At 33.0% G+C, this 26780-nt stretch overlaps 1 protein-coding gene across 1 annotated transcript in view; it reads right to left on the reverse strand.

Moving 5' to 3' along the window:
• The window catches only part of LRRC40 (leucine rich repeat containing 40), a 48324-nt gene that overhangs the window by 3027 nt on the left and 18517 nt on the right, over positions 1-26780 (reverse strand). The window contains exons 5-14 of the mRNA XM_059375089.1: positions 24011-24134; positions 20815-20957; positions 19215-19387; positions 17852-17939; positions 17689-17734; positions 11861-11969; positions 8462-8569; positions 6046-6156; positions 3088-3165; positions 621-806 (exon numbers count right to left, since the gene is read on the reverse strand). Of these exons, the coding sequence (XP_059231072.1) occupies positions 621-806; positions 3088-3165; positions 6046-6156; positions 8462-8569; positions 11861-11969; positions 17689-17734; positions 17852-17939; positions 19215-19387; positions 20815-20957; positions 24011-24134 (1166 nt within the window). The remainder of the gene's footprint in view (positions 1-620; positions 807-3087; positions 3166-6045; positions 6157-8461; positions 8570-11860; positions 11970-17688; positions 17735-17851; positions 17940-19214; positions 19388-20814; positions 20958-24010; positions 24135-26780) is intronic.

The raw sequence follows: 26780 nt of genomic DNA on the forward strand, positions 1-26780 counted from the left end.
ACAAGCACTTATTGAGTGCTTTCTGTGTTCTAGGCACAACAACTCTTTTCTAAAGGAAGAAAAAGAAATGGTACAAATGAGTCCAAACAAAGCAGGATGGAAAATCAGAGGGAGGGACTAACTCTGCTTGGAGAAGAGGGAAGGTTTTCAAAGATGATATTTAGGATGATAACTGATAAAAGCAGGGTAGAGGCATTTGAGGCTAAGGTAACAGTCAACGGAAAGAATAAGAAAGACCATGCTGGCCTTGAAATAAATGGTGATAGTCTGTAATCAGATTTTTAAAAAACTTTGTATGCATAACTGGGGAGTTTATATTTCCCTGACATTTTTTTGCAGTGGAGTTTCAAGTTATACACATACACAGTGATGACAAAAGTATCCAAAAACAGTTATTGTATGTATACATATATTATACCATACAAACAAAACTTTAAAATATATTATTTGGTAAAACTTGAAAAATGGAATTGGGATTCTGGATTTTGCTACCTGTTATTTTTAACACAACATTAAATTTTTTAATTCAACTTTAATGTGAGAGTACCTCAACAAGAGAAAAGAAACAACTTATGAATTGATCAAATAAATGGAAATACTTAGTAGAATGGTGTAGTTACCTTAAGGTCACACAATTACCAAGCTCTGGTGGAATTTGTAGGAGGTCATTATTTTGAAGATCCAATGTCATCAGATTTTCCATTGCCTTCATTTTCTGAGGGTCTACAGATCCAACCTGATTGTTACTAATCAAAATTGTTTCAAGTGTGGGGATGTGATACAGAACTTCAGGTAGTATTTTGAACCTATTAAAATATGAACAGAATACCTAACTATATTGGGATCAAGGCAAAAATCATTCCTTCAAATAGATGATCTTAAGTTTGATACCATGATATAGTTTCCTTTAGGGTAATTTATTTTATATTTGGTTTAAGTGCTGTATTCAAATTTTAAGAAAATGAACTGATTTTAGAAACCTTGAAATATATGTTAACTACATAGACTTGTAACATTTTCTATTAATTGTGCAAATGCAACAAAAGTTTAGAGTAAATTCTCCTATATTTTTCTTTTCACATTTAATAGACAAGGAAATCCTCCTGAGATTCTACATAAAATGTCCCCATGCAGGTATTCTTCCTTAGTTTGCTTTTACTTCTTATGAAACAGAATTACTACCAATATATTAAATAAATATTAGAAAGTTGTATTTTACGTTGATGGAAGCTTCAAAATGTGTGCATTTTTGGTTTGTGAAAAGATGACTAACATGGACTGCTGCTTGCTCATCCAAAGCAAGACTGAAGATGTCACAAAAAAGAAGGGAAGGCTGACTGCTCTCAGAGCAGTATCAGCAATTAATGCAACATTACTGAGGATCTTTGGGGGACAGAGGCTGGCATGGTTTCAGTGTGAGATGAACTGTGGTACGGACTAGAAAAGACCAGGGATGAGCTGAAGGAGAGATTAATAGCTGTGGCCTTTTTACTTTCCTATACTGCCCTTCTTTTGCTGCCTTGATGTAGAAGGAAGAAAGGAAAGAAAGAAGAAAGGAGGGAGGGAAGAAGAGAGGAAGGAAGAAGGGAGGAAAGATAAATAGATAAAATCAGTAGCAAGCATAAATTCAAGACAGCTCTGAAGTTCCAGAGTGACTGGAGAGTTAATAACTAGGAGTACAGAGGGACCACACTGCCCCAAAGCAGTCCTTCCTCTTCTTCCCACCAATGCATGAATAAGGTAATTCAAAAAGATGTAGCTCACCTGCGGACACAAGTTAGGGTTAGCTTTTGCTATCTTCCCTAAGACATTACTTGACAATGTGATTGACCACTCACTAGACCAACAGAGAACTGACAGTTCAGTTCGCAAATAAAAATTAGCAGAGATCTGAGAAGTATATATATTTTTAAATAATGACAACAATGATATAACCTACACTTGAAAAACCACTAGCAATAATGAAGCAGACAGAATAGAAATTTAGATAGGCAATATTTTAGACACATCACTCTGCCTTAGCTTCCTTAACTGCAAATGAGGAATAATAATGGTACTAAACTTACACACTTGTTATAAGAACTGAATGATTATATTTCAGCTGGAATACAGTAAACAAACGTTAGCTATTAATATTTAGATTGTTACCAGAATCAAAGTGCATTATACAAAACAAATGATATAGTTGTTAAGAGCCCAACCACTGGAGGCAAGCCACCAGGGCTCAAACCCCAGATCTATAATGTTGTATTTATATGAACCTTAGCAAAACATAAATATCTAATATTTACTTAATATACTGGTAGTAATCCTGTCTCACAAGAAGTAAAAGCGAACTAAGGAAAAATACATACATGGAGAAATTTTATAGACACTCAGGATGATTTCCTTAACTTCTAATCCTCATAATGATAGAAAACCACATTTTGTGAGGATTAAATGAGATAATATATGCACATAGTCCTGTGTCAGCAGATTAGTAAGTCCCAAATAAATACTAGTGGCTCCTAATTATTAGCAGCATCTTCAGACTGAGGAATAAAATCTATCAGTTGGCATACAAAGCTCTGACAGGACTCACTACTGCTCACATGCCCAAATTCATTTGTTCTTTCTGTTCCTTTATTCCCCACCTCCTTTATGGCCCAAGCCATAGAAAACTTCTTGAGCTGTCCCAAACACACCATGCTCTTATGTTTGTGCCTTAGTACACACCAGATGCTCCGCCCGGGATGCCTTGTTCCCGAGTGTCTGGCTGATATCGCATTTTTAAGTCTTAGTTGCAATGCTGTCTCCTCTGCCTTCAGGCAATCTCAGGAAACACTTTTACCTATGCACTACATTTTCACTACAGCAATCCTCATTACTTATTTACATATCTGTCTTCCTATTTGGCTACAAGTTTCTTAAAATTGTTAAAAGGAACAAAAAGTCTACTGGATATCAGCTGTGAAAATAAACCTGGATATTTAAATAAAGTAAACACATGGGGCTTTTTTATTTGGCTCTTTTAGGTGTATTCTCTAAGTCCTTCAAATTCTCTACATAAAAATCCTTAGTCATAGATTAGTCTGTTCTGCCTCTCACCTGTTAAAGGATAGATTAATTGTTTGTAGTCTTATCAGTGATTCCATTTCTTCAGGCAAAGAATTTAAAAAATTGTTCCTAAATTGAAAAGAAAAAGATGATTTACAAAGTTTGAAAATACGTATAATTTTGATTTATAATTAAAGTGTTGATCAGGGTGCCTGGGTGACTCAATTGGTTCAACATTTGTCTTTGGCTCAGGTCATGATCCCAGGGTCCTGAGATCAAGTCTCACATCGCATCAGGCTCCCTGCTCATCAGGGAGTCTGCTTCTCCCTCTCCCTCTGCCCCTTCCCTCCGGTGGTACTCTCTCTCTGATGCATGCTGTCTCTCAAAGTAAATAAATAAAATCTTAAAAAATAAAAAAATTTTAAAAATCTTAAAAAATAAAGTGTTGATCAGACAAAAAAATTACATAGCTCTGTTGGTCCTTGATCTGATCTCATTAAGGCTGAGTCCTGAGAATTCTGAATCAGTCAACTGCCTCAGTTATTTGATTAGTGTGCCAAATCCTAATGCCAATACAGAACCTATAGGGCGCCTGCGTGGCTCAGTGGGTTAAAAGCCTCTGCCTTTGGCTCAGGTCATGATCCCAGGGTCCAGGGATGGAGCCCTGTGTCGGGCTCTCTGCTCCGCGGGGAACCTGCTCCCTCCTCTCTCTCTGCCTGCCTCTCTGTCTACTTGCAATCTCTATCTGTCAAATAAATAAATAAAATCTTTAAAATTAAAAAAAAAAGGCAGACAATACACAACCTATAAAGCAACCAACTCTTTAGTAATACATTTAATAGGGCAAAACACTGTGAACTAATTACTATTTCTTTCAAACTGATCTCAGAAATATGACTCACAGATAGGGCCCTTGAAATCATGCCACATTGTTTGATTCCACAAATATTTGATTGGTGTTTAATACATGTATCTTGCATACAGACATGAAATTCTACTCTAAGCAGAACTGTAAAATTTTATGGAAAAAAAAATGAAAGAGGGAAGTGATACGATTCTATATATTTAGAAATTTGGGGCTTTCTACTGCAGATATTAAGTAAGTCCATTTCTCCCCTAAGTTTAAAATTTCAATTTGCCCAATGCATGTATTTTTTAAGATTCTTAGAATGAAGCATGGGTGTAAACAGAATCTCATTTATTGTTAGAAGGATCTGGGAACAATGTTAAAAGAAAGGTTAACAACAAGAAGGCGGAAGGATTCTAGAGCCTATTTAATTACTTATAATAGAAAATATTGTGAGAAAATTATATTCAACTAGACAGTTATTACCTCTTACAACTGGGTAATTTTCTCTAAATATTTTTGTGTTCAGAAGTCAAGCCTACTAATATGTTAGTCATACTTTCTACACCTATGTTTTTTTCTTTTCTCTGTACAGCTAATGTCTTTATTAAGCTGTACCAAATACCCTACTGCTGGTTTCTATCCTTTCCCTAGAGTCTTGTATATCTACTGGTATCAGGAAAAAAGTGTACGTTAGAAACGCCGGGGTGGCTCAGTCAGTTAAGCGACTCCCTTCGGCTCAGGTCATGATCTCAGGGTCCTGGGATCAAGCCGTGCATCAGGCTCTCTGCTCAGTGGGGAGCCTGCTTCTCCCTCTCCCTCTGCTACTCCCCTACTTGTGCTCTCTCCCTCTCTGTCAAATAAATTAAAAAAAATAAATAAAATAAAATAAACAAAAGTGTACATTACTCCTTAGAAACCTAAAACTATAAACAATGGCATACACACACACCCCCTAAAGAATGGGACAAAAATAAAGAGAGCAGTAATGAGTGCATTAATCCATTCTCTCCTCTCCATTAATACTGACCTACAATATGGTTTTACACTGCTTTGCCAGTGTAACTGCCACCCCAAAACAGAAGCAATTCTACATTTAAAAGGAGCAGAGTATTAGTAGATTTGCTTTAATCCCAAAAGCCAAAAAAAAAAAAGCGTCTATAGGTAGAAAAATCCTCAGATATAATTCAGCTTATTGTTATTTACCTATTGCTTGAGCAGATCAAGAAGAACTACCGCGGAAATAAACTAAAAGCACACCTAGTAATTATACATGAGTAGGAAGTGGAGATAATAGAGCTATAGCTTACAAATAAAGACTTAAAGCCCAAACAAATAAGTATTTGACTATCTACCTCTGAGTCATTTATTATTACCCTCTAAGAACTGTGGCAATTCTGGTCCTGTCACTTGAACTTAGGACATTTTTAATTAAACTTCCTATTACTTCTGCAGAGTGTTAAATAGTTTCTTCCCTTTTGTTGCCAGTCTTCGGGGTCTTTTTCTTTCTTTCTGACCTTGAATGTTTACTGTAATATTTTGAAACCAAATAGGTTCTTCTTTTATTTTTTTTTTTTAAGATCTTATTTATTTATTTGACAGAGAGAAATCACAAGTAGTCGGAGAGGCAGGCAGAGAGAGAGAGAGGAGGAAGCAGGCTCCCTGCTGAGCAGAGAGCCCCATGCGGGACTCGATCCCAGGACCCTGAGATCATGACCTGAGCCGAAGGCAGCGGCTTAACCCACTGAGCCACCCAGGCGCCCCAAATAGGTTCTTCTTAAGAGAAGCCATGTTATCCTCTATGCTAGCACAGGATTTTTGACAGTTTTATGCTATTTATTTTCAGAAAAGGAAAAACAGGAAACAAACATTTTCCATGGGTTATTTGTAATTTTGCTTAAGCATGAATTTAAAGAATGTGTTAATATGCTCTACTATTTTAAAGAATTATTTCTTATTTAACTTACAAACTGCCTACAAATGATAGATACTTGATTAAAAGCTTTCCTAAATGCTTAATTTTAGATTTGTCCTGAGATGTAATTAATAAACTAAAGAGTAATTTCCACACTTACTTAGGAAACATGAGGGAACAGTAAATGTTAGGCAAAACTCAAAGACAAGTTATAATGAAAAAGTGAAGCAGTAACATCAATAAATACCTGAGATCTAAAAAAGTCAATTTTTGAAGCATACATAATTCCAAGGATATAAAGGAAAGCTTATTAAAACTGAGATTGACATCAGAAACCATTTCTTTCAGTTCCACAATTCTGAAACAAAAGTAATTTAAAAATGTTAGCTCTTGAATTCACTGTCAGAACTTCAAAACTACAAGCAAACAATAGGAGGAAAAAATCCTATATTATTTTTGCAAGTTAAGATTTTCTATAACTTTTACTTTCTTAATAATTTCAATCAGTTTGTATTCTATAATAGGTTTTTTTTAGTATAATATTCTCTGTATCTGAGTACTTCAGAAAGTTTTTTAACTATGATATGTCAACATTATTAAAGTATAGTATTTTTTGTCCAAATTATCATTAGATTAATCATGACTTCAAGAGAATACTAAGTTAATTCCTAGGTTTGGTAAGTGTCATGACTACACAACTTAAGTCAAAGACTTAAAGAGAAGACTTAACTATTGCTAAGTAAGTCTACTCAACCTTAGTGATTTTAAAGCATGTTATTAACTAAAAGAACAAGAAATGTTAGATATGATTTGCCAAGAAATGAAACCATATGAAAGAAAGACTATCAACTGCTGTGTTAAAGATAGATGAGTTTGGATATGTAACTGATAAAACTTTTTTGGAAAGTTTTTTGATATATGTATTGAGAGCCATACTCCTTTAGGTAATTCTTCTGGAAATCTGGTTGAAAAAAATCAGTATGTTTTGTTTTATTTATTGCCATAATCAACTTGTAGTATATAGTACATTATATATATTGTATATTGTAATATAAACAATATTTTAAAAATATTGTTTACAAAATAGGAAAACACTTAGGACAAATAAGCCAGTTAAGATACAAATTGTAAATATAATTCTAAAGGGGAAACAGTTTGAAATAAAACATGCCATGAATAGCAATAGGACTACAAAAGATCTGTCCCTTGATTTTGTCCAAAATTTTATGAGTATTATTTTCACAATCAGGAAATCATATAAGGAAATGTATGACTTGTGAAAAAAAAATTAAAGGAAAATTACTCAGAAACTCTCTAAATCAAGTTATGTCCTTACTATCTCTTCTTTGGTCATCTAAATTGCCAAAAATATGATGAAATAATGGAGTAACAGAATACCATATTGTTTTGCATATGAATTACCAGGTTAAGGTAAAATGAAAAAGTAAGTAATAAGGTGATGTGTTTTAACTCCTTCCATCTTCATTCCCAGTTTTGACCCAGGATCCCCCAGGCAAACGTATCCTGAGAGCAAATCTATCTGTTCAGTTTTTCTATCAAGTATTCTCAGAGTCCTTTAAACAAGAGAGGAGATGAAATAGATCTCTTTTTGCTATGGAATCTCAAAGTTATTTTACTTTTAAGATCTATATTCTCCAAACTAGGCCCTGCAAAACAGAAAGCAAGTTAAATTTTGTTTATTTAAAAATTTTAAACATCGAAAAAATGTTTTTGACAGTCAAATTTTATATTCCCAATCACCTTTTTTTTTTTTAAGTACTTAAGTGCTTACTAAGTGCAGGTACTGGTTAAATGCTCTGTGTGGATTATGTCATTTAATTTAATTCTCATAAAATATGTACTCTAATATCTTTACATCATAGGTAGGGAAACTAAGAGCAGCTAGTTAGCCTGTTGAAAGCCACAAAGCTCACTGATCTGGGTTACAGATACAAGCAATTGAGTCCATTGTCCAAGTTCTTTATCTATTCTGTCTGCCCTACTGTTGCTTTACTTGTCAGCTTTCTTTGGGTATATAGTTTACTGCAAGATAACAATCATTTTAAAAGTTCCATATCATACTAAACTAATTTTCTCTCATAACCTAAAGATTTGCCATAACTAATATCAACAAAGACATATTGAACAGTACAAGTACAATGCACATGAGTTCTAGTATTTGATAGTAAAGAATCCTTTTCTAGGAGGAAAATATTAACAGGATTATCTGTTTTTTATTGCTTTTACTATCAGTGAAAAATTCAGTGGCTTAGCAATTCATTAACATACAGCCCAAAATAAAAACTCCTATTAATCCACATGTACCTGGCTTTGGATAGTATCTTAAAACTTTTCCTCTAGTATTTCATTACATGGAAAAATTTATACTTTTAATAATTCTAATACCTATTTTCCATGTTTAAAATATAAAAGGAAAAGAAATCAAATTTTAAAAAACTTATATACCTCTCAGAACTGATGTTAATGTCTCAGAGAATACTTAATTGTAACTTGTTAAATCCCTCAAATATCAATAATGAAAAATACCCTACATATGTTTTAAATTAAAAAAACATGAAAAATCATTATTCGTGTCACTGAGATACAAACACAACTGAAATGAATCACAACTTAACAGAAATGACATCATGAACGATTCTCACCTTTTAGGAATTTCACATAGCTGATTCTTACTGAAGTTAACAGAAGTGATAATGTTGCTTTTCACTGCATCAAATACTTCATCAGGAATTAAAGTTGTTTGTTTATCACTAAATGAAAAGTGGTTTAAAAAAGCATCATCCTTAGTAGTCCAGAAAGATATGATTATTACTTTTCACTTTTAAAGGCCCTTAAAGATTTTGTGTTTTCAACGCAGAAGGCAGTTGCTTATGAAGAACACTGAAGAAGAATGCCACAAAAACCTACAAACTCACAAAATATTCACCATTAAGAATTCAGACAACATATTATATCACAGTACATTGTACCATACCTTCTGAGCATTCACATACTCACGTGTGAATAAAATTAGATATATCTTCAGAGTCCAAGATGTTTAGAAATCACATAGTAATGGACAGTAATTAGTAAATGGATTCCTCTACCTCAGAATAGAACTAATCTATAATTTTAAAGCTGTTGCCATCCCTTTTCTCAGGGACTATTTGCCAACTTTATGTAGCTATACAGTTAACTTGCTGCAAGGTAACAATCATTTCTAAAAGTTCAACACTGTGGCACCTGGGTGGCTTAATCACTTAAGTATCTGCCTTTGGCTCAGGTCATGATCCCAGAATCCTGGGATCGAGCCCCACATTGGCCTCTCTGCTCAGAAGGGAGCCTCTTCTCCTTCTCCCTCTGCTATTCCTCCTGCTTGTGCTCTCTCTGTCTCTGTAAAATAAATAAAACCTTTAAAAAAATAAATACAAATTAAAAAATAAAAGTTCAACATTATACTAAACAGTTTCTGAGCCAACTTCTCTATCTTTAAGCATGTGACAAGGTAGACAGGGTAGTGGCCTTAGAGTAAACCATTCCTGGTTTTACCATTAAGAAGCTTTTTTAAAATTTACTTTCTCTTAACCTCAGTTCTGTGAAATTAGAATCTGAAGAACTATTGATTGTTATGTGGGCCAGACCTTTTGCAAATATAAATGTAAATAAATTTCCTTTTCTTTTTTTTTTTTTAAGATTTTATTTATTTATTTGACAGAAAGAGATCACAAGTAGGCAGAGAGGCAGGCAGAGCGAGAGAGGAGGAAGCAGGCTCCCCACTGAGCGGAGAGCCCGATGCGGGACTCTATCCCAGGACCCTGAGATCATGACCTGAGCTGAAGGCAGCGGCTTAACCCACTGAGCCACCCAGGCGCCCAATAAATTTCCTTTTCAATAAGATTTTCAATAAAGCATACAATTAATCTTAAATGAAAGTATAGTAGTACTCTGACATTTGCAGATTTAACAATTTGTTGATGTTATAATTAGCCATTTGTCCCCACGTTCTTCTTTTATAATTTTCAATACCTAATACATCATCCACTTAGAAATACTGTTGATGGAATGCCAAATTAATGACTTTATGAATAAGAAAATAATTATTACATATAAAGTCCAATATAGAGAAACCTGTAAGAAAGGCACTATAATACAGATAGGTAAAAAGACAGCCTAAATTTCAGTTTTTATACCTTCTACTTCTGCTGTACGGCCCTATCTTCTATGTGTCAATAAGATTTTTATCTTTTTAATCAGAAATGCTCAAATCATGGGGAACTGATTTATTGTAATCGAACACTGAAGATTACACTCTTTCAAAAAAGCTTAGTTGAAAGCATTTATGCTTTGATATTGGGAATCATTTATATTTTAAATGGAATACTCCTTTTCAATTAAAGTCTCTGAGGAAAATAAATTATAATAAATTTAGAATCAAAACAATATAAGATGTATGGTCTTCAGTGCTATCTTTAAAACACTTTTGTGATATCTATGGCTTTGTTTTTATTTTTATTTTTTTTAAGATATTATTTATTTATTTGAGAGAGAGACACACAGCAAGAGAGGGAACACAAGCAGAGGGAGTGGGAAAGGGAGAAGCAGGCTTCCTGCAGAGCCCGGAAGCCTGATGCGGGGCCCAATCCCAGGACCCTGGGATCATGACTTGAGCCTGCCCAGGACCTGAGCTGAAGGCAGACGCTTAACACCTGAGCCAGCCAGGCGCCCTGATATTTGTGACTTTAAAAAGTGGGAACTGTTATTTCAAATAAAATTGTATCAATATTACTTTATAGATTGTTTGGAAGATTAAAAGCAACCGCATGTGTAAAATACCTAGTACATTGTCCAGCACAGAACACAGACACAATAAATCGTTTCCATTCAGGAATGAGGGAATGAAGGCAGAGAAAAAAAAATTCTAAGGCAAGAATCAAAGTCTGTCTCATCATCATTTGGTGTATTATGACACCTAGCATAGGATTTGAAACCTAGTAGGTTCCAAAAATATCTATTAATAAATGGGTATATTATGTGGAAGAGAAGCATGCTAAGCTACCATGCTATGCTATGAGAAAAGAGGGATACAGATATAAATATGGAAGAGTACATCTTGTGTTACAGTGTCTAAGAAGGAAGCTGGCTTAGATCAGGGATTTCTACATACATCAAAGAGTGTTAGACCAGAGGTGGAAACAATGTGAATAAAACAATAGATCTGAACTAGAAACTGTATCCTGACCTTTGAGAAGGTCAGTGGTTCCTACTGACACAGTAAGAAAAAGAGGCCAGACACCAATGCTTACTGTTAGATAACTGAATAACTCTGGTCATCTGACTTGAACTTTAGTCTGTATCCTTTTGTATTTTCATTACAATATCCAGACATGAACCAATCACTGTAGAAGGTTTGATAGCATTGGTTAATTTTATCATTGTTGCCTAGATAGTACTGAAAGAATACTTAACAATATTTGCATAGGTATCTTCTTTCCCCAATCAAATACATTTCCATAATATAAACATTTTTAGACTTTTATATCAACTTATACACCAATATAGCAACTGTTTCAGGTTTAATACATATGTACTAGAGTATAATATTATTATGGCATATTACTTGGCTTAGATGTATTAATGGGGTAAAACCTCTCAAGCTTTGCCTGCTTAAGGTCTTCATTAACTAACTGATATTAATTTCTTATTGACTAGTAGAGTCTTTCCCAATATAAAATCCTCTCTTGATACTGTTTACTGAGTCAAAAAACTTTACTACCAAACAGTACTTTTATCTTATTTTTTATAACAAAATGTTATTATAAAAATGTCAATATTAATAAACATCTATCTCTTAAGCATAATAAATATAAATCACTGAAGGAATGGTATTTAAGTTCACTTGACTTTTAATATGCTTTTATCTCATCACTGTTTTTGCATCACTTGCTATTAATCTAAGTGCAAATATACTCTGATGAATTCTTCCTCACCAACTTTCCTTTTATGTGAAGGATTATTTCTCAAAGTTTTCTATTTGTTTTGTAGTGTTTGAGAAAATGACATACCTATAGTCTAATATTTTTAATGTGACGATAGCGTGTACATTGACTCTGGATTCACTTGGTAGTGTCATGGCAGTCTCAATAACAGAATCACTTTGGCTTGGTCCATCATCTGGCAAGAGAAAAGTTATGTGAATCGAATATACATTTTATAAAGTCATTTACAAATTCTTGGAAATATATAATAATGGAATACATGATTTCTATACGTTACTGGTAAGAATGCCTTTAGTCATATACTTTATTTCTAATAACTCAAATCTAGGTCTAGAATTTAATATTTAATTAACAGAAAATAGATAAAATTACTACAATATGGCTTTAAAATCTTTTAATAAATCCCACCAAGAAAATTTAGGAGTAGAAAAGAACCTTCAAAGAACAACTACAATCTCTCAGAAGAAACAATGACACTAAACCTTCCTCTTAAGAAAAATATTATGGTCTATTAGAAGGAATTTATTAACAAAGGAAAAATATTACTTCCCACAAATGTCTACAAAATAGGTATATACTGATCTTCTAAGTTAGGACATATGGCAACTGATAATCCTTGATCACTTGAAACTGAGGGATTTACATAATCAGGTAAGCTTTTGGTACATTATTTATGTTAAGAGGGTTTTTTTTTTTTTCAGCAATTGCAAGACTTTATTTTCAATAGGTATTTCCTAACATACATGCCTACTCACACACCTCTTACTAGTTTCCAAAGACTGTTTAACTCTGCCATTATATGGTATATAAAGAACAAAGCAATTCATACACATCAAAAAGAAATGGCTTTGTGACTTTTTGGCAAAAGAGACTTCAAACTATCTAGACAGAAGTAAAAAAAAAAACTATTAATTTTTAACAATGTGAAGAAAATTAAATAGTCCTAGCATTCATCATATGTTAACAGCATAAGGCATACCAAAAGAACATAAAACAGTTAGTAATATCTCTGATCTTGCTTCAGCCCAGTAGGCATTTAATGAACATTTGTTGAATACTATGAAGTATATCTCTCTTGCATGGAGCTCATTAATTATTCAATAATCAATAATCATTAAGCTCGTAGTTCTAATGCAAATATCATATGGATATTTTGTTCACAGAAAGAGCAGAGAATAAAAGACAGTATCAAATAGAAATAAAAGACATCAAGGTATTTATTAGTATTAAGCAAATGCTTTAGTATTTAGAAGTACACTTGCATTTTTGTTTACATCATTTTAAAGAGATGTAATATATATTGCCAAGTTACATCAGCAGATAGGCAACATTAAACCAGCAACAAAATCCAGCTTTAGTTTTTAAATATATGTGTAGACGCATTGACAACATATTGACATAGACTATTCGCACTACTTTCCAAAGAGCCACTTTTAATAATCAGCATCAAGAATATAAACAGGAAGTCCATAATCCATTGGGAGGGGACTATGCAAGAGACAGATTTCGTTTTCATTATATATCCTTGTATATTGGTTGACTTTTTAATTAAAAAACACAAGTTGGCAATATTCCCTAAATTGATCTACAAATTCAATGTAAGCCGTATCAGAATCCTAGCTGACTTTTTGTAGAAATCAACAAACTGATTCTAAAATTCATGTGGGATTGCAAGAAACACAAAATAGCTAAAACAAGACTGAGAAAAAAGAATAAAGGATTTACCCTTCCCAATTTCAAAACTTACTATAAATCAATGGTAATCAAGAGACTGTAGTACTGGCACAGGATAGAAATACAGATCAATGGAATAAAATTGAGAGTCCAGAATGAACCTTGTATTTCTGGTCAACTGATTTTCAACAAAAATGACAAAACCATTCAGTGAGAAAAGAATAGCATTTTCAACAAATGGTGCAAGGAAACTGGATAGCCACATGCAGAATTAAATTGGATCTTTATCTCATACCATATATAAAAAACAACTCAAAATTAACCAAGTACTTAAATATAAGAGCAAAAGTATAAAATTCAGAAGAAACTATAGGAAACAATTTTCATAAAATAGGTTTTAGCAAAGGATTTTTAGACATAAAGCCAAAAGCATAAGCAAAAAAGAAAAGGAAAAAAATAAATTGACCTCATCAAAATTAAAAGATAAAAAAAAAACTTTTGTATTTCAAAGGACACCACCAAGTAATGAAAAATCAAACCCACAAAATACTGGAAGATATTTACAAATCATGTATCTGACAAGGTATTTCTTTTTTTTATTAGTTACTTTTATTAACATATTAAACTCAACACAGAAAACACAGGGGTAGAGGTCTGTGAATCATCAGACTTACACATTTCACAGCACTCACCATATCACATACCCTCCTCAATGTCCATAGCCCCGTCACCCTCTCCCTACCCCTGCCACAGCAACCTTCAGTTTGTTTTGTGAGATTAGGCGTTTCTTATGGTTTGTCTCCCTCCTGATCCCATCTTCTGACAAGACATTTCTATCCGGAATACATAAAGAATTACTATAACTCAATAATAAAAAGATTAAAAAAAAATAAATACTGGGCAAAGGATGTCTCATAAACATATATGCAAAATTCCTTAATAAAACCCTAGCAAATTGAATATTAAAAAGTATTTAAAAGTTATACACTGGTGACTAAGTGGGATTGAACCCAGGTATATAAGTCTAGTTCAGCATTCAAAAATCAATCATGTAATGCTTCACAACAATAGGATAAAAAAAGAAAAGTATATTATCACATCAGTAGATGCATAAAAAACATCTGACAAACACCAACATTCCTTTATGATTAAAAACGCTCAGCAAACTAGGAATAGAGGAGTACTTTCTCAACTTAATAAAAGGTATCTACAAAAAACCTACAATTCACATCATACTTAATAATAAGAAACTTGAAGCTTTCCACCTAAGACCTCCTCTTACCATTCTTTCTGAACATCATACTGAAATGTCCTTGCTAATGTAATACAGTAAGGAAATGAAATAAAAAGTATATAAATTGGGAAGGAGGACAAAAAATAGTCTTTATTCTCAGATGACATGATCATAGGTAGAAAGTCAAAAAGATGTGACAAGAAAAACCTCCCGAAACTAGTAAGTGATTATGTAAAGTTGCAGGATACAAGGTCAATATATAAAAATAAATTGCTTTCTGGGGCACCTGAGTGGCTCAGTGGTTAAGTGTCTTCTGCCTTTGGCTCAGGTCATGATCCCAGGGTCCTGGGATTGACCCCTGCATTGGACTCCCTGCTCAGCAGAAAGCCTGCTTCTCCCTCTCCCACTCCCTCTGTTTGTGTTCCCTCGCTCTCTCTCTCTGTTTCTCTGTCAAATAAATAAAATCTTTTAAAAACAAATAAAGAAATTGCTTTCCTTTCTATCAATAAAAAGTAGAACCTGAAATTAAAAATATAATACTAATTATATTAGTATCCCCCCAAATGAAATACTTACATATAAATATGACAAAATATGTATTAAAAACCTCTATGAGGAAAGTTACAAAACTCTGATGAATGAATCAAAGCACTACATAAATGGAGAGACAGTATTCATGGATAAAAGTTCTCAATATTGCGAAGATGTCCCTTCTTTCCTACTTGATCTATAAATTCAATGCAATCCCAGTCAAAATCCCAGCAAATTATTTTGTGGATGGTGACAAACTGATTCTAAAATTTACAAAAAGCAGCAAAAGACTCAAAATAGCCAACACAATATTGATTAGAGAACAAAGTTGGAAGACTGACACTATCCAACTTAAAGACTTACTATAAAGCTACTGAAATTGAGACAGTGTCAAATTGCCAAAAGAACAAATAGATCAACAGAACAGAACGGAGAGCCCATAAATACAGTCAACTCATTTTTAACAAAGAAACAAAGGCAATAATACAATGGAGTAAAGATGGTCTCTTCCATAAATGGTGCTAAAACATCAGGAAATCCACATGCAAAAAAGAATAGCTTTATTCATAATTGCCAAAACTTGGAAGCAACCAACATTTGCTTTAGTGGGGTGAATAAATAAACTGTAGTACATCCAGACAACAGGTTATTCAGTGCTAAAGAAAAATGAACTATCAAGCCATGAAAAGCACGGAAAACACTTAAGTGCATACTACAAAGGGAAAGAAGTCTATCTGAAAGATTCCAATTACATGATGTTCTGGAAATTGTTGCCAGATACGTGGTGATTGAGGGGATAAGAGGATAAACAGGCATATCACAGAAGATTTTTAGGGCAGTGAAAATACATTGTATGATACTACAATGGGGAATACCTATCAGTTGTCCAAATCCATAGACTATATTACAACAAGAGTGAACTCCAAGGTTAACTATGGGCTATGATTACGATGTGTCGATGTAGGTTCATCTTTGGTAAAGAATGTACCATTCAGATAAATGATGTTGATAAATGAGGGACGCTATGCGTGTGTGGGGGCAGAGGATATATGGGAAATATCTGTACCTTCCTCTCAATTTCGTTGTAAACCTAAAACTACTCTGAAAAAATTCAGTCTTTAAAAATTTTTTTGATTATTCTGATATGACTTCTAACTGATTCATATCAGAATAATTAAATTTTTCTGAAAGAGAAAGCATACCTAGAAAAGAAAAGAAACTCCTTGATTGGCAGGAAATAAGAGTCTTAGAAAATTATGTTACTTGATTTGAAGGTCAAGGAGGAAAATGAAAATTGCTGAAATATATAATTATCTTATTCATGTTACATACACTGATTGGCAATACAGTGCTAGGTTAGGCTGTGCATAACCAACAAAGTCATGAGCTAAATTAACAGTTGTAGTATTTAGCCACTAAGTTGTAGAGTGTTTGTTATGCAGCAATACACTAGTATAGCTCACTTTTCTTTAATACTCTAGTGTATCCTACAATGATATGCTTAAAATAAAAATTGGGATATAGTACAATTTTAGTGAAGCATTAAAAATTAAATGTATATGGGATGACTGGGTGGCTCAGTCAGTTAAGCATATGCCTTTAGCTCAGGTCATGATCCCAGGGTCTTGGGATCAAGTCCTACATAGGGCTCCTTGCTCAGAGAGGAGCTTTCTGCTCCCTCTGCTTGTGCTCTCCCTCTCTCTCTGTCTCAGATAAAAATAAAATCTTTAAAAATAAATCAACAAATAGATAGATAAATAAAAATTAAATGTATAGTATCATTTTCTCTTTTGGTACACATTCATGCTAAATTAATATACCCTGGAAAATGTGTTTTATCTTTACACTTGTTAGAATATAGCAAAACTATACATGAAGCAGATATCCAAGTAACTATTTTTTTTTAAAGATTTTATTTATTTATTTGACAGACAGAGATCACAAGTAGGCAGAGAGGCAGGCAGAGAGAGAGGGAAGCAGGCTCCCTGCTGAACAGAGAGCCCAATGCGGGGCTCAATCCCAGGACCCTGAGATCATGACCCGACCCGAGCCGAAGGCAGAGGCTTAACCCACTGTGCCACCTAGGCACCCCTCAAGTAACTATTAATATACTTCTTAGTCAGTAGCATTCACATACTATATTATAAAAGACAAGTTTTTTGCTTTTTCAAAGTTAAAGCACTAGGATGCTTATTGAATCTTTGTTGAATTTTCCAATTGATACACTGTAACAAATCAAAGAAATTAAGGATAAATCATTATTATTGTGAATTTAAGGATATGTTTATAACTCTAGCATATTTATGACCAATATGGATTCATAATTAGAACCACACCTTCCAGGGACTATTTCCTCTAATTATTTACACCCAAAATACATGTAAATTTATGTACTGTTAGCACTTCGCTGGCTTTCATATTATCCTTCAAAATAAAGGAAAAAATAGAAAAGTACCTTTAATCTTGCTTCGCAGATATTTTAAGACTTCTTGGGTTCCTTTCTGAAAAGGTAGAGAGAAGACACATGTTCACCAAGACATACCTTGCAGTTTCAGAGACCAACAGGCATATTTGAATTTCAAATTTAAAAATCAGAACTGAATTCCAAATATGCTTACATTTATAATTTCTCTTCGTATGGTTCTTAAAGGATTTCCTTCTAGTGCCAGAAATTTCAAATGAAGTTTTCCCAATGAACAGGGTAGACTACAAAAAGATTAAATCAATTTCAGGGAAAACATGAAGAGTAAGTATAATTCAACCAACAGTTGACTCTAAAACAACAACATATAAGAAACTATACATAATAGTGTCAAAGAGAGCTCAAGTAACATAGGTCTAAAATATCTCCCCTTGAAATAAATGCTGAACACGTAAGAGAAAAAAACAGATTTGTTCTGAAATTGTCATATTGTGATTGCTTAAAAAAAAAAAAAGGTGAGCTACAAAACATTTGCTAAAAAATTGTAAAAAGTAAATTTGAATGAATCAGTGATTCAAGACAGCCATACTCAAGGATACTAAATGTTTTGATTTCATCCTTCAAGTAAGCAAATGAAATTCTTCCCTAATAATCTAATACTATTTCCCATGTACAAAAGCACTCCCATCCCACAAACATTATGATCAATGCACAATACCAATTTATTTTTTAATGACATTATAATCAAATTGTTTCTGTCTTAATCTTTCAGGAGCTTCCCATCTCTTAAAGAATGAAAACTTACTCTTCACAGGCATTTTAAGGTCCTTTTCTATACGGCCTCAATTTACCTTTCAAGCCCTAAATTCAGTTCTGAACTTTAAAGATTTTCTTTGTGTAGTTTTGTCCCACCAAGTAAATCATTCTGACCACCGTACGTATGCACTTTAAAATCATGGTCATCCTCTAAAGATCATATGGGGGGACTAGAGTGAGGCATGACCCTGAAGGTGAAGGTGCTCTTAAATTCTGTGCTCTAAGCACTTAACTTGCCTCAACCTAGTCCCAGTCCTAATGATCATCGAAGAACATTTTCTCTTCCACAAAATTTGCCCTGATCCTCCCAATAAATTGCTGATTCCTATACTTCCTTAATGCCTTCAAAGTATTTTCTATCTCTCCCATGGCTTTACATTCATTTAATTCAACAAATATTTATCAGGTACCCTTTATATACCCAGACACTGATCTAAGAGTTAGAGATAGACCAGTGAACGAAACAGTTTGTAAAAACCCTAACTTCCTAGTTTATGCTCTAAGTAGATTAGAGTAACCTGTAAGTATATCTGATTCTATTAGTATTTTAAGCTTGATGCCAAGGACCAACCCTAACCATTCTTTTTAAGTCTGCATATGATACTTGTTCAATAAATGTTTAGTGAATTCAATTGAGAAAAAAGATCTCTACATGTATTTTACAAATCTTAAATAACTTATTAACTTATGAATTATAAGCAAATGCAGGTATGATTTTTTATTCCTTTGATCTTTAAACTTACCTACTAATATCATTGTTACTTAGGTCAAGTCTCTCCAAAGACTGTAGCAGTGTAATCTCATCTGGAACAGATTTTATCTTATTATCCCGCAGGTCTAGCACAAGGATAGAATTCAGATGCTTAAGATGTTCTGGCCCTAATATTTCAATCTGGTTTTCACCTACATGTAATTCCTACAAAACCAAAGATGACTCATTATGTATTTATTTCTATACTCAATAGATAATAAAAATAAAATTGAAGTCTTAATTTCAAATCACTGAAAAATACATGGGAAAAACATAAGTTTCTAATTACTAATATGCCTAAGTTATCAATTACAAGTAAGCTAATTCAAAGTAAAAAATGGTAAAAACAGGGGCGCCTGGGTGGCTCAGTGAGTTAAAGCCTCTGCCTTAGGCTCAGGTCATGATCCCAGGGTCTTGGGATTGAGCCCCACATCAGGCTCTCTGCTAGGCAGGGAGCCTGTTCCTCTTCTCTCTCTGCCTGCCTCTCTGCCTACTTGTGATCTCTGTCTGTCAAATAAATTTTTTTTTAAATGGTAAAAACAGAACATTTTCAAGGATTTTCTGATAATTTAAAAAATAATTAAAGATTTAATCTGGTAGAAAGTTCCAAGTTTACAAACCAAAGCACAGAAATGATTTAGTAGTTACATTTACAGAATAATAAAAATACACATCCAAGAACCATGCTGATAAAAAATTTAAAGTTTTAAAATAAGTCAGAATGAGCATAAAAAGTTACAGTTTGTTGTTATTCAACATTTTCATTAGTGGTTTTTTTTAAAAGAGTTCTTTGTTTACTTTAGAGAGAGAGAGAGCAAGTGAGCAGGTCAGAGGCAGAGGGAAAGGGAGAAAGCATCTCCAGCAGTCTCCATGCTCAGCAGGGAGCCTGACACAGGGCTCCATCTCACAACCCTGAGATCATGACCTGAGCAGAAACTAAGAGTCGGACACTTAACAAACCGAGCTACACAGGTGTCCCTCATTAGTGATATTTAAATACTGTGATCTCCCACTAATGGAATCTATAATTATCAGATGTATAACTAATCTTTAATTAAATCACCTTTTCAGTTCCTTTTATCATTGCCACCATTCTGTTTGAGAAGCCCTTTTAACTCTAATACATAAAGTATACATGAAGGAAAACAAAACATGTTAAATTTAGAAGACAATGCTATCTATTTAAAACCAAAAGAAAGTAATTAATTTTAAACAGACCCAATAATGATCAGGTAAACATAAAAGGTGGCAACTTAAACAGAGTTAGATGCGTATTCCTTCCTAGTACTCCGGGTGTCCTATAGTATGGCTCCACCACACTATGTCAGCCTCATCATCAACTTCTCCAGTTATATACAACTCCCCAGATGAAATAGATAAATTCTTATATTTAAGTTGATTATTTCTTAAAAAAAAAAAAAAACAAAAACTAGTGCTAGCAATACCATTAATGTATTTAGTCATACTAAAATTCTGAAAAATATACAAAAAACATAGCACTATAACTAATACATATTCCCAATGTAAAAATTTCATTTTCATAATTAACTTTTGGAAAATATATAGTTATTTAATAATCATCTAAATATTACCTTTAATAATCTGCAAGAAGGAAATTCTGGTAGAAAACATAATTTATTCCTCCGCAAATAAAGCAATTCTAGTGACTCCATGTTAGCCAATTCAGGAGGTACCGTTTCTAAGAGATTTGAGTTACAATCCAAATGCTTTAATTCTATAATATATAATAAGTGAAAATGAAAATTCTTTAATAAAAAGAAAAATATTGGTCTATAATTGTATATACATTCAAAGAACGTGTACATCATCATGAAGAATTACAAACCCATGCCACTGTATACTACTATAATAATCAAGAATCCACAATACCCCGAATGAAATAAACAAACTGAGATTGCTTTTATATTTAATTATAACTAAACAGATGTGACATTAAAAATGATGTTTAATAATAGTCCAAATCATCTTTGTAATGGTAAAAAACAAAATACTTCAGTACTCTGTTAAGGTATTCTAAAATATACAAACTACAAACTATGACATATTACTTCCCTCAGTAATTATGCATTTTTTAAAATATTTTATTTAGAGAGAGAGCAGGAGCAGGGGGAGGGACAGAGGGAGAGGGAGAGAGAGAATCTCAAACAGATTCCACAGGGAGCCTGACACAGACAGGGCTCAGTCTCATAACCCTGAGATCATGACCTAAGCCAAAATCAAGAGTCAGCCACTCAACCAACTAAGCCACCCAGCAACCCAGTAATTCCACATCTTTAAAAAGAAAAAGCTTAAGGTAGTTAAAGATAGACATGGATGCATACTAGCTATATGAATGGCTAGTAGTAGCTTAGATTCATGTATTTAAATTTGGCCAGTTGACTTTCTGTCAAAAAGCCTTGGATTTCTATGTTTGTCATCCTATTCCTCCATCTATCCACATGGCCTCTTTGTCCCTCCCTGTCTTCTTTCTTTCTTTACCTATTTTTGTTTAAATTACAGGCTTTCTCTAACATCTTAGCTAACACTATGAACAAGAATGCATACTATAGCTCAACAAGGATGTTCTTACTTGCAGAATCTCTCTTACCTCCCGGATCTTTCTTTCTTAAAAAAGCATATTAAGAAAACAAAAATAGAAAGATGTAAAGGTCTTCTTTCCCTTAAAAATTCAGTAAGCCGCTTTCTCCCTAATATATATCACAGATTCTTCCACTTACAGTAGCCACCATAAATTTTCCACAATTCATTCTCCACCCTTTGGTCTGAATAGGTGATATACCTTTTACAACTTTTTTGCTGTACTTTGAGCCTATTTTAACATAATGCAAGACTAAGTTGATATTGCCTTAGACTGCTTTTAAAGAAGCTAACTGCTTTCAAAACAAACATAATAGCACTACTTTCAACAAATACTATAATAATTTATGTATTAGTTGGCTACAGCATTTTTAAAAATGTCACAGTTGGAAGTCTGGGTGGTTTAGTCAGTTAAATGTCTGCCTTCAGCTTGGGTTGTGATCCTGGGTTCAAGCCCCATATGGGCTCCCTGCTCACTGAGGAGTCTGCTTCTCTTTCTGCCTCTACTTTTCCCCTGCTTGTGCTCTCTCTCTCTCAAATAAATATAATTTTTAAAAATAACAATAAAATAAAAAAAATTTTAAAGTCACAATGTGATTCACCCAAATCCAGTAAATTCTATAAAGAAAGTTTTAAAAGTTAGACACTAAATTTTTACAATTGTTTGCATTTAAGAGTACTGACTGAGAATATAAGCAGTGCATAGTGGAAAGAACAACAGGGATGGAGTAAAAGGATTCAAGCCCTTACAGAACTGTTGTGATTCCAGCCATGGCTCTATGATATATAACATAATTTCTAAGCCTAGGTTTATGAACCTTTGAAACGTAAAAAATACTCATTCCCCTAATTTACATTCCCCTAACATCACAACTTTGTGATGGCAAAACAATATACGTAAAAGCATTTGAGTTCCCAAGAACCATACAAATGTTAGATATTGTTCTTAGGGTCCAGTCATTAAGAGTGAAGTAACAACTAAATGTCCTACTGGTGATAGTTTAAAAGTCATGGTTATCACTGTCATGGCTAAAGGAAGAAAGCATCTGATCATTAATTATATAGTATATTGGAAAAACTGCTATAAATTCAAAGTATTTTCCTATTGATTTCCCTCTTTTCCCATCTCTCAAGATATGTTCATCCAAATTATGAAAAAAAATTTCAAGCTTCTTACATACTAACGTAACATATTTTATGTTTAGTTCTACTTTTTATTACCTGTATTGAAAAATGGCAAATATAAGCAAAGTCTTAATTACCGGTATCCTAAGTAAAGGCTTCCCTAAAATATCAACTCGATTTATGGAAGATTTAACGTATGCACTCCTATTACAAATGACAAACGACTACTAATCTAAAATAAAACAGCACAATTTTACAAATTTATCTCAAAATGTTCTGTAATCAACTATACAAAATCACTCCTATAACCTCCACAAGAAGGAGGTTTAAAAAAATGAAGAGGGCTTATACATGATTAGCAGAAAAGACCAGATAAAGTAAATAGTGGATAGCTGATATACAGAATGCTCATCAACCAAGAAATAGCAGTTTGCCTTTACAAAAAAATGATCTTGCCCTCTAAATCAAGAATTCTGAGGTAGTGAATTATAATTATTTAAAAGGTACTGAAATGTGCCTTCAATTTCTTTATCCCTTAATATTAGTTCTAGAATATGTTAAATACAATAGTTCAATGGTAAACTTCAATAGAACCACTATTTTAACCTTTTCTTTTTTAAAAAATGATTGACCATTTGGGCAAAACTAGACTATCTCCTGGCATCATTACTTATGGACCATGAGGAAGCTACAGCTATAACAAAACCACAAGTAGAATCACCAATTAGAGGGGAATAACCTTTTAGTGATTGTTGAATAAATGAACAGATAACACAGCTCAAAACCTTAATCAATATCTCCGGTATATAATTTTACCATAATTTGTAATTATATTTTATTTTCCTCTTTTTGATATGCCAAAATATGCTTTTGGTAATAACTGTTTAGAAAGTTAAGCTAGACAATAATGGTCTGGAGAAAATCTTACTATTTGCTATTATTTGCTTTACCCACATAAAATCTATTATTTTACTTCCCTGTAACTAACAATATTAAAATTTACTTTTCTAAGTATAAGTTGCACCAACTTCATATCATGTATATTTTAAAATAGAGAAGATTTACTTTTCATTCCACTTATTTCTGCTGGCAAACTCTTCAGTTGATTGCTGGAAAGATTAAGTCGCACCAGACTGGAGAGAGAAGAAAAACTAGCAGGAACAGTTGTAAGACGATTGTTGGAAATATCCTTTAGAAAGACAATGAATCAATCAATCTATCCATCTATCAATAAATCAATTTATTTATCAATAAATAATCGATAAATATATATATATATATATTGATCAATAAATAAATTAATAAATAATTGCTCCCTCAAAGAGATTCAAGGGTTTGAGGAGATTACAATACGAAGACTATTTTAGAGGTGGTAATTTTTATAACTCTCATCCACTGACAATTTCACAAGATGTCTGTCATTCATGACCTCAGACCATGTGCCCAGTAATGGAGCACAAAGGAATCAGAATTAATTCTAACTTCAGAAATACTTTACATAAAGGTTTCTGTTATTACTAAGTCATGCTATATCATGTATCATGTTTTTAATTAAAAAAATCTATCTGTCCATCTGATATTTATTGAGTACATAGGATAAATTAGGCAAACTGATTAGGTAAACAGTAGTATGAAATGAAAAATGCCATTGCAAGAGAAAAAAAATCATGAAAGAAAAAAAAATAAACCTGAGAAAATAGATGTTTTAATTTTTAAGGAAAAATATATTCCCTCTTGGTTCTTCCGCCGACCTCAGCAAGTCTGCTTTGACTAAGTCCAGAAGTTTACTTTCTGCTTTTCCTTCATTTAAGCTTGCCTAATTAGTGTCTATACCTGTTTTTTTAAGTCATTGTTTCTGTTTCTTTCTTTAAAACATAAACACAGTTTTGAAGAGAACGTTTTTTGAGACTCTGTTTAAAAGACAAATAACTCTTATGACATCTGAATTAGGGGTAAGTACTCCACTAGCTATCAGCAAACTGTTAGGTAGGGCTAGTTGTAATAATGAATTAAAAAAAAAAATGACTTAAGGGAACTTGTTCTCTGAAGACTCATTTAGCCTAACATTAAACAGTTACATTCTCTAAGTCAATTAAGAAGACAGAAAAAAATAAAATTCTAGATCAGCTATTCTTTATAAAACACGGCTACAATTATAAATAACACAAAATAACATATCATAATCAACAACAGGAAACAACAATCTACAACGCCAATACTCTAAACACTAAGAATGAACAGATTACTACTGAATAAATATTTTGTAATATCAAAAATTACTGACACTAAATGCAATGTAGTATTCTGGATTGGATCCTGGAACAAAAAAAAGGACATTAGTGGAAAAGCTGGGAAAATCTTAATAAAATCTATACTGCAGTTAGTAATACTGTACCAATGTTAATTTCTTAGTTTTTCAAATGTCCCATGGGTATGTAAAATATCAAATTAAGAAAAGCTAGGTGAAGAGTATAAAGTAACTCTCTGTAATCTCTTAACATTTTTGCAAATCTAGAATTATTTCAAAATAAAAAACTTTTAAAAGTTTTTGATACAGAAGATATTAACTCACAAATTCTTAAGATCTTTTAGAGAACCCAAATCAACAAAATTACTAATAAATTTAAACATTTAATTATTGTGGCTAATAATTAAATTAAATAAAAGTACATTATACATAAATTAATCAGTATTTATGCTGTCATTTCTTCAATAAATATTTAGTATCATTGCTAAGCAGTTTTTATATAAATTTAAGGAAAATTACTAGCTTAAATTATTAAACATGCTTATATTTCTAATGTTGTGATGTACTTTTGCTTACATTTATGATTGGGATACTGAGTCCCTAAGAACACAATTTTGAACTGAACTATCCTTTCATTATGCAAATGACTATCTAAGAACCCATGAAAAGGAAATAACTGAGAACTGCTATAGTTTATTAGATCTTCTTTCTAAATACTCTTCTTTTTTTAATATACCAATTGTTATCTTTTACCATTAGAATATAAAAAAATCTGATGGCCCTTTCGTTAGCCACTCATCTTATCTACCTATGTCTTTAACTTTCCAAACCTTATTTCCAATCTGCTCACATTGAAAGACAAAGACAGGTACTAAAGGACAGTTAAGGAAAGTTATATATGTTGATTTCAAACACTAGAACGGATAAAAGAAATATCAAGAAAGATGTATTTATAGGGAAAAAAAAGAGGTAGAAGAATTAATTTCCCCTTTAATGAGAAATAAACTTTGACTAAAGTGACATAAGTTTCTGAAAACATGTAATAAGGAAAACAATAAGAATGTAAGAGGAAATAACTATGTGCAGTATAGATTATATATCAGAACAACTAATCTAATCTAGCTAGTCTTTCAGATCGAATATTTTAGTAGAATCTTACTCCTTCAGGGGTACAGTAGGAGAAAAAAAGGGATACACTTTGGAGTCAAACCGACTTATGTTAAAATCCTGAATTCATTATCTATTAGTTTACATGGCTTCAGATAAGGTACTTTTTTTTTTTTTTAAATAGACTGTAGTTCCATATCTGAATTAGGGGATAAAACTATGTACCTTGCTATATGTAAAGTACAAAGCAAAGTGCTTATTATTTTCATTACTCTTAAAATAAAATCTGTTTTGGGCTGCCAGGGCTCAGTGGGTTGAGCCTCTGCCTTCGGCTCAGGTCATGATCTCAGGGTCCTGGGATCGAGCCCCGCATCTGGCTTTCTGCTCAGTGGGGAGCCTGCTTCCTCCTCTCCCTCTACTTGCTGTGCTGTCTCTTTGTGATCTCTCTCTCTGTCACATAAATAAATAAAATCTTTAAAA

This window comes from Mustela nigripes, chromosome 14 (genome assembly GCF_022355385.1).
Source record: "Mustela nigripes isolate SB6536 chromosome 14, MUSNIG.SB6536, whole genome shotgun sequence".
In the NCBI taxonomy this organism is placed as follows: Eukaryota; Metazoa; Chordata; class Mammalia; order Carnivora; family Mustelidae; genus Mustela; species Mustela nigripes.